At 46.9% G+C, this 12575-nt stretch overlaps 1 protein-coding gene across 1 annotated transcript; it reads right to left on the reverse strand.

Annotated features, from left to right (window-relative positions):
- Positions 1 to 837: 837 nt before the first annotated feature.
- On the reverse strand, positions 838 to 4779 carry GNLY (granulysin). Its single transcript, XM_045193882.2, has 6 exons — positions 4651 to 4779; positions 3692 to 3795; positions 3205 to 3309; positions 1992 to 2160; positions 1640 to 1692; positions 838 to 1014 (listed from the first exon to the last, which is right to left on the reverse strand). Exons 1-5 carry the CDS (start codon positions 4769 to 4771, stop codon positions 1646 to 1648), a joined length of 546 nt encoding a protein of 181 aa, XP_045049817.2. The 5' UTR covers positions 4772 to 4779; the 3' UTR covers positions 838 to 1014; positions 1640 to 1645.
- Positions 4780 to 12575: the final 7796 nt, after the last annotated feature.

The following is a 12575-nucleotide window of genomic DNA, read 5'->3' on the forward strand; positions in this document are numbered from 1 at the left end:
CCACCCCCACACACCCCAGGAGTGTGCCTTGCTCCCCAGGCTCCCCAATACCTCCCATGCCCCTGAGCACAGCGATCGATCAGGTGGGCCTCTAACCATTCAGGCTAATGAGACCTGAGGAGAAACCTGATGGGTTTCCGAGGAAGAAGCTTCTTTCCTCTTCCAAGGTAGCTACTGGAAAAGAAGCTACAGATGACATACTGTCTAGACGGAAAGTCTTGACCTGACGCAGCCATTCCCGCTAGCAAGAAGGAAGGTCAATTGTACCCTGTGGAGGTGGGAAGAAGTGAGAGGATGGCAGAGAAGGAAACAGGACTGGAGGTCTGGTGATGCCACAGATTTCTGGATCATTCTGTGCCTGAAGCTATCTATGGTCTGGTTAATTATTTGAGTCAATAAGTTGTCTTTTTTATTAAGCCAGAGTGAACTAAGACTTCTGTTGCTTGAAACAAAATCCTAAATAATACACTCACCCGAACAGCAAAAGAAGGCTGGCTGCCGAGAGAAGCAAAAGGATGATGGGTTTCTGTTCTTATGACCAAAAGAACTCTTCCTGTGACCCTGCTGCTCTCCCCAGCCATTCAGAAATCTCCTGGAGGTATACGTGCTATAGACCCCGTCCTCTGTAGTAACATGTGGCTCTAGCACGTGCTCAACCAGTATTTCATGACAACGTGTGTGAGAGCTGCTAAGGTGGCCTTGTTCACCACTAACCAAATCCCTGGCATGTAAAACAGAGTGGGGGCCATAAAGCAACTTTACTAAATGAATGCATGCATCGCCCAAGCACGCCCCTGAGCCCTCCCCTGAAATCCACCAAAGGAAGAGAAGCTGCACTAAAACCTTGCACAACAGTTTATTTTCCAAGACGGGGAAGGCAATGGAGGAGGGAGGTGAGAGAACCTGGAGGCTGGCTGTGGGTTTCAGAAGGAAGGAGCAGCAGCTAGTGCTGGAGTTCTTGTGCTTTCTCCCCAGGGTGCAGCCAGAGGCTCCAGAGGCTCACAAGAGGCTCACCTAGAATGGAGAGAAGAGCCAGCTATGGAATATGTGGGGTCTCTGGGGGACACAGGGACTCTGGTGTGTTCAGCGGGGAACACACCAGAAGCCAGTCAGGAGCCTGTGCAGGTAGTGGGGCTTTGAAGGTAAAAGCCACAGGCTATAATGACAGGAAATGATGGGGACCTAACACTAAGGGGTCTGCCAGTATCAAGTCCCGAAGCATCAGTGAGGGCTGGAGAAACTGCCAGAGCCAATTGTGAGGCCAATCGTGAGGCCCCTCTGGACCCCCTCCCCAGCAGCCATGGCCTGTTCTATCTTGGCAGAGCCTGGGAAGCGCTGGGGAAAGAGGCTGGCAGAGCCCTCCCTGCCCAGAAGGATTCCCAAGCCCAGCTCTCAGGCCCTCAGGGTCATGGGGATGGATGTAGCCTTGGCACCCATTTCCAAGGATCTGTGCTAGGCTGGGGATGGGAGTTTGATCAGGGCTCTGATGTCTCTCGCATATCTCAGTCCAAGAGCATTGCCTTGGTGCCAAGCTCTTTATACATCATGATCTCATTCACTCTCCAACATCAGAAATAGGAATTACTATCCCCTTTTCACAGATGAGGAAACTGGAGCTCAGAGAGGTTAATTTACTTGCCTAGGGTCACACACTTGTGGAGAGGCGGAGATGTGATTTTACTCCAGGATGGCCTGTGGGGAAAAAAGAAATTATAAAAAAAAACCCAAGATCTTATGAATATTTCTCAAAGCTCTTAATGAGTGTTCCTCAAACATTTCTAGCTAATGCCCACCTACCCTACTTCTCCACACTTTCCTAGATTGGAAGTGAGGGAAGTAATGTGTCATAACAAGGAAGCATGGAGGGACATGTATGAGCTGCTTATGAAGTTTTCTATGTATTTTTGTGTTTTTAAACCCTGTCACACATGCGTGGGGAGGCTGTCTGGGGCCCTCCAGGAATGAGTCCCTGCTGTCACCTCTGCACTCACCTGCCTGAGATTTGCATATAAAGATGTCCACACAAACTGCATGGGGAGTTTTGCCAGCGATGACATCCTGGGAGATGCGTCCAAGAAATTTTCTCATGGTCTTCCTGCAGAGGTCTCTCAGGAACTTCACCTTGTCGCACACCCGGGACACAGCCCCGGCAATGGTGTCCTGCAGTGGCAGCATCACAGTACAACACAGGAATCCAGTGAGCCCTAGCCAGCTCCACCCCACTGCAGGCCCCAGCAGCTCCGGAGATGGGAGTGCTGTGTGCAGGACGCTGGTGCCAGGCAGCCGTGGGAGTGAAGACTAGAGAGACTGGGCCCAGTCCCCAACGCCCTGGCCAAACCCTGGCCAATAGGAGCTCTTGAGAGAAGGACGTTTGGCCGCTCCAGAGTCTCAGCTCCCTGTACAACTGCCCCCTGTCCTCTGTGTGGAGAATGTTGCCCACGGCTGCCAGACCCACATTAAAGGCTCTGCCTATGCACCTCCCTGGGTGTAGGACCTGGCTGGTTTTACACCTACAGGAGGTGCGTGGAGAAGGTTAGGAGGGCATGAGAGCTTGGAGCCTTGGCACATTTGATGTTAAACTATTTTCTACTGCCATCCCAGTGGAGAAAGATAAATATGAGGACCCAGGCCTGCAGGCGGGCCTTGCAGTGCCAAGGTGTTCAGCGGGGCGGGGACGGGAAAGAGGGAGGGAGAGTGAAACAATGGTTCTTGGTCAGGACACATTCACTTGTGAAGCATTCACTCAGTGCCCAAAGTAGAGTGGAGCACATCCCACCCTCCACTCCTTTAAAAGGCTTAGGCAACTTGCCAGGTGGGAATTACCATCCATCCCATTCCACAGCTGAGAAAACTGAGGCTCAGAACACATTAATGACTTGTCAGGCCATTCAGCCAGTTGCAGTACTGACTCAGGCCCCCTGGACCAGCCTCTCAAAACTCTGCCCAGAGAATTGCATGGAAAGCATTCAAACTCTTCCTCCTATGTGCACACTCCCAGAGTGCCATGATCTCCAAGGTTCCCCTGAAGTCCATCCTCAGCTATGTAAGGGGCCCCACAGATCCTCTGCTGAGAAGCTCTGGACCAACGGGGATTGGCCCTCACCCAGTGCCCTCCTCATCCAGCGTCCACCTCTGGGGAGGCCTGCTGGGCACCCAGGCTGCCCACTCCACTGACCACCAAGCCAAAGGCTCCACAAGCCTCACCTCATTAGGCTGGTCTCCCACAATTTTCTGCAGATTCTGGATGATCATCTGGCAGAGACAACAATTGATGAGGCCCTGCTCCTTTCCTGCGGTCAGCAGCTTACCCTGTCAAGAGAGGTGGTCTCTCAGACACTCCAAGGCCAGCAGAATCATCTATGATCTTTCTGTCCTTAGAGGCCTGAACCAAGCTGGCTGGCCCCTGCCCACCCACCTGCTAGTCTCAGAGAGACCCCGGAACTTGCTGGACACCCACAGCACCTCTCCCAGCCCAGCACGGACTCCTGTTCTCCTGTCAGACCCTCTCCGGGAGGGCCCAGCCAAACTAATGTAGCACCCCGCCCACCAGGCATGGGTGTGAGCAAAAGCAGTCTTCAGCTCACAGCCCCTCCGGCCCCTCGCCTGTTCATTAGAGACCTCCAGCCCTCACCCTACCACTGTCCAGGGAGGAGAGAGAGAGTCTGTGGGAGGTGAGCAGGAACCTGAGTACCTGGGGGTCCTTCTGGGCCAGGCCCTGGCAAAGCTGCTCTCCATCACACAGGTTGGCCGTGGCCAGGTCAGAGCACTCAGGGGTCAGACTAGAAAAGGCCAGATCTGGGGAAGAAAGAGCATCAGGATTCCTCCACAGATGGAACGAGAGGGAAAGGTCCGTTCTCCCAGCTGGTGGGGAACCCAGGAGGTGCCCAGGGCCCAGGATGGGAGTGGGGCTTTGTGAGGAGTCTGGGAGGCCCTCCCCTCCCACACTGTCCTGGAGGTGCACTGACCCACTCTCAGCAAAAACAGCAAAACAAAGAAAACAAAACAAACAAACAATAAGACATGCTTTCAAGTTCTTCTAAAAAGCCAGAAGACTGTTCCCCTCTCCCCTACTCAGACACCTCCTCCCACCCCCTCTCTCTCACACACACACACAGATCTGGGGGTTGATCTAAGAGGAAAGTCCTCATCTCCTTTCAAGAGATTGTGTTTATTTTTCTCTTTCCTTCCAAAAAATGACCCCACCCATTCTCCCTTCCTGCAGTGCCTTTACCCTCAACTGAGCCCTGGGAGCCTCCCATGACTCCAGGGCCCGGGAGGGGACGCTTGTGTGGAGCAGGGAATGAGCAGTGACAGGTCTCCGCTCGCTCCCAAGCCCCATCCTAACCCTAGCCAGTGTGGGCCAGAAGCAACTCCAGACCCTCTGACGAGGGCCAAGGACCTTCCTAACACAGATGAAGAGGCAGAGCCCAGGGAGGAAAAGGGGGGACACAGGCCACACCAGTGGCCAGCAGAGTTGGGACTAGAGCCCCAGCCAGGGCTCACGTCCTCCCACTGGCTGTCTCTCCCCATCGGCCAGGTCACTGATGGGCTGCAGCTGCACCAGGTTCAGCGGGAAAGGCCTCCATGAGGAGAAAGCTGCTGAGGGACTGGGGGAGTTGTCAGGATCTCCACTGAGGAGACTGGCCTTACCTGGGGGGCCCAGGAGCGCCAAGGCAAGGAGCAGGAGAGCCCAGGAGGCCATGGTGGGGCAGCTGCCAACGTATCCCCCACACCCTGTTTTATGGAGGCTGAGAAGCCAGCAGGTTGCCATATCCTTCTCCTCTGGTAGGCCGCCACCCCATGTCACAGGGTTTACCACAAACACCACCACCAGCATGGGTAGGACAGGGGGGAAGGGGTGGTGCCTCAGAGGTCCTATGCTCCCCCCTCCCCTAGATACACACACATGCATGGACACACACACACTCAGGACTAGAGCTTACTGAGCTGAGTGGGTGGGGGGAGTAGAACTCAGCTTCTACCTTCTTTGGGGTCCTTCACTTCTGGCTGCTGAGATGACAGACGCACCCAGCCAAGATCAGTTGGAACCCTCCCTTCAGCATCTCCCATCACAGGCCCCTTCAGCCTCATCGCTAATTATTCGACCCCATCCACCTCCCCAGGAGTCACATCATGACTGAGTCCTTAGCTTCAGCACCACCTTCTTGTCTAAAAGATTTCATCTTTCCTGAGCCCATTCAGGGCCCTGCTCTACACTAGCTTCTGTGGGCAGGAAAGAGGATGGAGTCCCAAGGCAGGCAGGCCTTTTTAAAGCTGGGGTACCTTGAGCAAGGTGCTCCACCTCTTGGGTCGCCAGTCCCCTTACCTGTAAAATGAGGTCAGCGTTGCCTGCCCACAGGGCTCCAAGGCGGCATCTTTGTGTGTGTGAGGAAGCTTTGCAGCCTGCCATGTGCTAGGCAGATGCAGGCTGTTTTCATGGCTCACCATGCCCCACGGCAGCTTCTGTGAAAACTGGTTCTGAGGGAAGTTAACAGGTGCTGTCGGGGGAGTGGAGAGGGGGTTCCTGTCCTCAGGTGGAATGCTGGTCTGGCAAGGTTCACCAGGGTTACATCCACAGGACTTCTCAGCACCTTTAAATTGGAGTCAGTGTGTGTTGTGGATCCTCAAAGCCGAATTCTCAGCCTTTCCAAACGTCTTTAGCCACAAAGCTTTTTGGTAAAGGAGTTCCTTTAAAGATTGAGTGGCAATAACTGATCCAGTCACCTTCTTAGGCTGGTGTGACCAGGAGGGTTACTGGCCTAGCAGCCACTGCAGCGTGAGCAGCAGCTGTCATAGAAACAAAAAGCAGACAGTCAGGCCCCTCCCCAGAGTCAGACTGGGGGGCCTCATTCTCACCTCCGTTCCAGCTCAAAGGAGGGCAGAGTCACGAGTTGGAGAAGCAGGCTTGCTGTGCCCGGGATGGAACCAAGAATGGTGGGGGCCCCCTGAATCCTTTCTGGCTGTTCACCCCAACCCCAGGGAGGCAGACCCACACACTCATACTCACTCACATCACTTGCTTATACATAGTCACACTAACTCAGAGTCACACATTCTCCAAAGCACTCACAAATTCACACACACTCCCAAACATCTGTACACTTACATATATGCACACACTTACCCACAGTCACACACTCTCGAACACTACAAATCCATAGACACACAAACACACCACCTTTATTTCTGCCCACTGTGGAAGCCACTGAATACCAAACTAAGGAGCATTGAGTTTAAGCATTTTAAGCACTTTTTGTCTTTTATTTTTACTGGAAAACCATTTAATCAGATAAGTAAGAAAAAAAATAAATGAAAGGACTTATAAGCTCACCAGATAGATATAAATAAGCCTGTTAAACGTTTACAGGAATATCCATTTACACTTTTAAATACATATGTTTATAAATAAGCACATGTTTATGTATAATTGCATATGATAAAAAATTATTTTTAAACAGCTTTTTAAATTTAACAAAATATCAGGAATATCTTTTCATGTCCATAAATTGAGATTTTCCTCCATCTTTCCCCCTGGTGGCCTAATGTACTTTAGGGATGAACCACGACTGTAGTCCTGTGCCTCTGGGACTCAAGTGGTCCCTTGGACACTTCCACCTGCAGAGAAGGGCTGGGAGCCCTCTGATGGCTCATGCACTAGTCTGGGTGAGTGACAGGAACACCTTCTTCAGAATGCGTGCCTCGTGATCTCAAGAAGCCAGCTGAGGCTCCTCCACACTTCAGGGCCTCATCCCAAGTAGAAAAATAGAGTGAAGTAGGAAGGGGTGGTACCCACATAAGAAAAGTAAATCTTGCCTAGAAACTTCAGCTTACCTATCACTGGTACACCTCAGCAGCCTCCCAGCTGCAAAGGGCTGTAGGAAAGGAAGCCTTTCGCGGGACTTTTGTTGCCACATTGAATAAAATTGGAATTCTGCCAGGAAGAATGACAAGGAACAGGAGTCGGGTCAACAATGGCAGTACCAGCTACAGCAGGACTTCTCGCTAAAAGGCATTTTTAAGGAAGAATTGCTAGGACTTTGTAGCTAATTGGATGCAGGAAATAGAAGAGAGAAGCAAGCAGTTTGACAATAGTTGGGGCCTGGGAGGCTGAGGCACTGGTAGTGAAGCAGGCAAGTTAGGAAAAGGAGCTTTTTGTGGAAAGTTGAGTCGCAGGTATTACTTGAGGGCAGGGCTGCGTCTGCAGTCAGCGCCTCCCCACCTTGCCTAAAACAGCCCTCGGACCAAACAGTCAATTGATGTCAAACTCAGAGGGGTCTAGTGAATTGCCCAAGGACACACAGCTCCAAAAGGAAAGGTCTGAGGATTTGAACCCAGGCCCATCAGACTCCAGACCCCAGGTTTTCCCCCACTCCACGCTGTTCCTGCCTCCAGGTTTCTAGTGCAGAGCTGCTACCCCACGTGCCTCTGTAATGCCTGCCTCCTGTCAGCCGCTCTTCTCTGCTCTGAACACTTGTGGAGAACTTGGTCTAATGTGAGAAAACCACATTAACTAAGTGGAAAAGGCCCCGGAAGGTGACTCATGTCTTTCTTTGGTGTGGGGTATTTGGTAAGACCAGATAGTCCGTTAAGTCCTTGCCTGAGGTGTTGAGGGGTACAGGACACAGTCCTCGTTGTTAGTCACAAAGCTGCACCCAGGCCTCGGGGGTCCCATGCAAAGAGCACCTTGGCAGGACCTGCTGTCTTCCTAGTTATGGGCCCCAAGTCAAGCCCAGGACCCCAGGAACCCCTGTGAAAAGTTACTGCTTTCTGTGTCTTCCTCAAGGACTCTTTGCTTTCTCCAAGGTCATGAAGATATCCTCTTGCTTCCTTCTCAGGGTTTTATAGTTCTAATTTTTACATTTAGGTCTATGATTCATCTCAAGTGAACAGGGCTGAAGTTCCATTGTTTCAGGTCAATTTGTGAAAATATTTTCCTTCTCCCGTTGAATTGTTTCGGCACCTTGGTCAGAAATCAACTGACTGTTTAAGTGTAGGTCTGTTTGCGAGCTCTTTATTGTAGCAACTGCTGCTTCGATAATAATGACAAAGCAATGCAATTTTTAAGAGAGCACAGCATTTCAACAGTCACTTCACAAAGAAAGATAAGAATAACCAATAAACACTTGAAAAAGTGCTCAGTATCTTAAGTCATGAGGTAATTGTGTATTAAAACTATGAGATAATGGCATCAAAATGACTATAATTAAAAAGACAAGCCCTGGCTGGTGTGGCTCAGTGGATTGAGCGCCGGCCTGTGAACTAAAGGGTAGTGGGTTCAAGTTCCAGTCAGGGCACACGCCTGGGTGGCAGGCCAGGTCCTCAGTTGGGTGTGCATGAGAGGCAACCACACACTGATGTTTCTCTCCCTCTCTTTCTCCCTCTCTTTCCAGAAAGAAAGAAAGAGACTTAAAAAAAAAAAAAGACAAGATCTCACACGTGGAATCTAAAAAACAAAGCTCATGGAAACAAAAACCAGGTTGGTAGTTATGGGGGTGGGGGATGCATGGAGGTGGTCAGAAGACACAAAACTTCCAGTTACAAGTAAATAAATCCTGGGGATGTAACGTACAGCATGGTGACTGTAGTTAATAATACTGTATTGTATATTTGAAAATTGCTAAGAGAATAAATCATAGGAAAAAATGAGTAACTATGCATGTTGATAAATGTTAACTAGACTTACTTCCTTGTGGTGATCATTTCACAATATGCACAAGTATCAAATCACTATTTGTACACCTGAAACTAATATGATGTTACGTCGATCAAGTCTCAATTTAAAAATAAATAATAATACCTTTTGTGCACAGTGGTTGTGAGACATTGAAAATCATATTGACCACTTGGCACATAGAGGGGAAAAAAGACATCCCCCATCAAGTGTTGACGAGGATGTGGAGCAACTAGCATTTTAGGTACTGTCGGTGTGAGCATGAAACGGCGCGATCACTTCAAAACTTGGATTGACTGTTTTTCATGGAGCAAAGCCTACACCTGCCCTACGACCCAGCAATTCCACCTCTACATTTTTACCCACACTAGATGGAAGTATATGTACATACAAAGACTATACAAGGATGTTCACAGACATATGGCCCAGCAATTACACTCCTAGAAATATACTCAGGAGACTTACAAATAAGGATTCAAATACATATTTATACATCAGTGTTCATAACAGCATAATTCACAATAGCCAAAAGGGTAAACCCAAGCGCCCATCAGCAGGTGAAGGGGCTAACAAAACGTGCACACACACAATGCAAAGTTATCAATCCAGAGGTAGGACCAAAGTTCTGATACATGTGCAATGTGCATGAACCTTGGAAGCATTATGCTAAGTGCAACAAATAGTGTGTGATACCACGTACAAGGAATATCTAGAACAGACACATCGTTAGGGACAGAAAGTAGCTTAGAGGTTACCAGGGACTACGGGGAAGAGAAATGAAAGAATTTCTGTTCGGGATGATGAAAGGTTTTCTGGAAATAGATAGTGATGATCGTTGCACAACATTTTAAATGTAACAGATGCCAAGAAATTGTACATTTAAAATGCTTAAAATAGCAAATTTTATATTATACATATTTTACCATCATAAAAAATCAAAGGAAAGAATGTTAAAGATGGAGTGGAGTGGGGGGGGGAGATGGGACAACTGTAATAGCATAATCAATAAATATATTAAAAAAAGAATGTTAAAAAACTTTTTCATAAAAGTCAAAAATTAGAAATAACCCATATGCCCATCAACAGATAAGTGAGCAAATTAAGGTATACAATAAATACTACTTGGCAATAAAAAGGAGTGGACTACTGATACATGTAACAAAATACACGAATCCCAAACACTGAGCAAAAGGAAGTCAGACACAAAAGACTACATTCTGTAAAATCCCATATATACAAAGTCCCAGAACAAAGTCCATCTATGGTGAAAAATCAGCAGAAAAATGGTAGGAGATGAGAGGAGAATGTGGGGAGAATTGGGGAAGTGCACGAAGGGGCTTTTTGAGGTGATAAAATGTGCTGGCTCTTCAATGGGGTATGAATTGCATGGGTGTATGCATCTATAAAAACTCATCAAACTAAGATAAAACTCATCAAACTGCACACTTAAGAACTATATATTTCAGCCCTGGCTGGTATGGCTCAGTGGATTAAGCTCCGGCCTGCGAACCAAAGGGTCGCTGGTTCGATTCCTAGTCAGGGCACATGACTGGGTTGCAAACCAGATCCCCAGTAGGGGGCACACGAGAGGCAACCATACATTAGTGTTTCTCTTCCTCTCTTTCTCCCTCCCTTCCCCTCTGTCTAAAAATAAATAAATAAAATCTTTTTTAAAAAAAGGAACTATACATTTCACAAAGTCACAAAGACAAGGGGGGAGAACTGAATGTAGGAGATGGGGGGTGGGTAGGGCAGGGGAGAGTAATGGGGGGAAAACGGGGACAACTGTAATTGAACAACAATAAGAAAATGGGGAAAAAGGAAAAAAGAACTATCCATTTCATTACACGTAAATCATATCTTCATAAAAAGATTGTCTAAATTCTTAAGTTGCAAACAATTGTATGGTTCCTAATGAACATCATCAAATACTCTCCAGAAGGATTCTATCAGTGCACACAATTGGTACAAGTTCCTGCACTCTCACCAGCATTAAATATTATCAGTCTTTAGTCTGCAAATGTAATGAGTTTTTGCTATTAAAAATAGCAACTACTTTTAATTCCCACTTGCACTACAAATTAAGTTTAATATTTTTCCATATTTTTTAACTGTTAAATTTACCTGGAGGAAAGCCCATTACCCACTGGACTTTACTTCCTTTTCAATTTGTAAGAATTCTTTATATAATAAATATGTTAATGGTATGATATATTTGCTCCAAATATTTTGTCACTTTTTGGTTGCCTTTAAACTTCAGTAAATTTTTTCTTATGCATAGAAATTTTTCATGTTCTGTAGTCAAAAATGTCTCTTTATGAGATCTTTCATCAGTGTCTAAAGTTGTCATTACCCATTTACCTAGAAATAATAATTTTTTTCTCATTTTTGTGGTTGTATATTTTTCAATGTAACACTTTAGTTCTCTAGAATTTATTTTAGTAAGGTATGGAGTGCACAAAATTCCTTCTTTCAAAATGCTGCTTGTTTCATCTGAAACTGTTGAATATATTTTTCTCTCATCCTCCCTACTGATTTGAAATGATTTTATCATATGTTACATTGTATATAATAAGATCAAACCCTGAACTATCTATTCTGTCTCATCGGCCTGAACATCTAGTGTTCTAGTAACACCTCATTGTTTGACTACTACAGCTTTCTCTTTCAGATTTTCCCTTGATGCTCTTAGTTTAAAATCATACTTCAGATATTTTATATACTGTGAAATATTATATACCAAAAGTATACATAAAGCATACTTTATATACTAAATACTAAATCAAATAGTATTGAAATTATTCTGATAAATAAAATATAACACTGTAATCCTCATTTTAAATTTTGTTAGAACTAAAAATTAAGCCAGCCAGTGAATAAGCCAGGTAGTGAAAGACAAATATCCTAAGATCTCACCTATAAGTGGAACCTAATCAACAAAACAAGCGAGCAAAATAGAACCAGAGACATGGAAATAAAGAACAAACTGACAGTAACCAGAGGGGAGGGGAGAGGGGATAACAGGGGGAAAGAAGGGGAAGGATTAAATCAAGGAACAGGTATAAAGGGCCCAAGGACAAAGACAACACGGGTGTGTGGGAGGTGAGGGGTGGGTAGGGCAGGGGAGAGTAAGGGCTGGGGAGGGTGAATGGGGACAACTGTAATTGAACAACAATTGAAAAACCACAAAAATATATAAATAAATAATAAAATAAATAAAAATTAATATGGAAAAATTTCGTTACTTTCCAACCACAGCAGAGCTTTCTGTTTTTCCCAGTCATTTTTTCAAAGATTGTATTTATTCATTTTTAGAGAAAGGGAGAAAGCGAGTGCAAAGGAAACATCACCCATGTGGAAGAGAGAGAAACAGACACCCCAGCTGGGGGCAGAACCAAGCGCAGGCATGTGCCCTGACCAGGAATGGAACCTGAGATCTTTCGCTTTGCAGGAGGATGCCCAACCAACTGGGCCACACTGATCAGAGCTCCAAGTCATCTTTTATATATCTCTAAAAACAGTTTTAGGAAGAATTTTGAAGGGCGAGGATGCAGTGCGCCCAGGTAGCCTGGGGAGCTGGTTCCCCCACCACCACCCAGCCACCGACGCTGCCGGTGAAGGAAAGTGCAGCGCGAGGGAGGGGCTCTCTCTGTCACGCGCGTGTGCGCAGGACTGGGAGCTTATCCACAGGGCATCCTGGTACAACAAAACGAAATGCAAGGAGTCAAAAGTACGATGATTTAAGGCACTAAAACTGAAATAAAATAGGAAATTCGTCCGCTAAGAATGACCCAGTGGAGAAAGCAGAGGATGAAAATACAGGGAAGCAGGGTATTACCCTGGTGTATTTCAGCAGGTTGCCCGGAATTTCACTGAAAAGCAACTGCCCTTTCTTCAGAAGACT

The sequence above is a fragment of the Desmodus rotundus genome, chromosome 5 (genome assembly GCF_022682495.2).
Source record: "Desmodus rotundus isolate HL8 chromosome 5, HLdesRot8A.1, whole genome shotgun sequence".
Classification (NCBI taxonomy): Eukaryota; Metazoa; Chordata; class Mammalia; order Chiroptera; family Phyllostomidae; genus Desmodus; species Desmodus rotundus.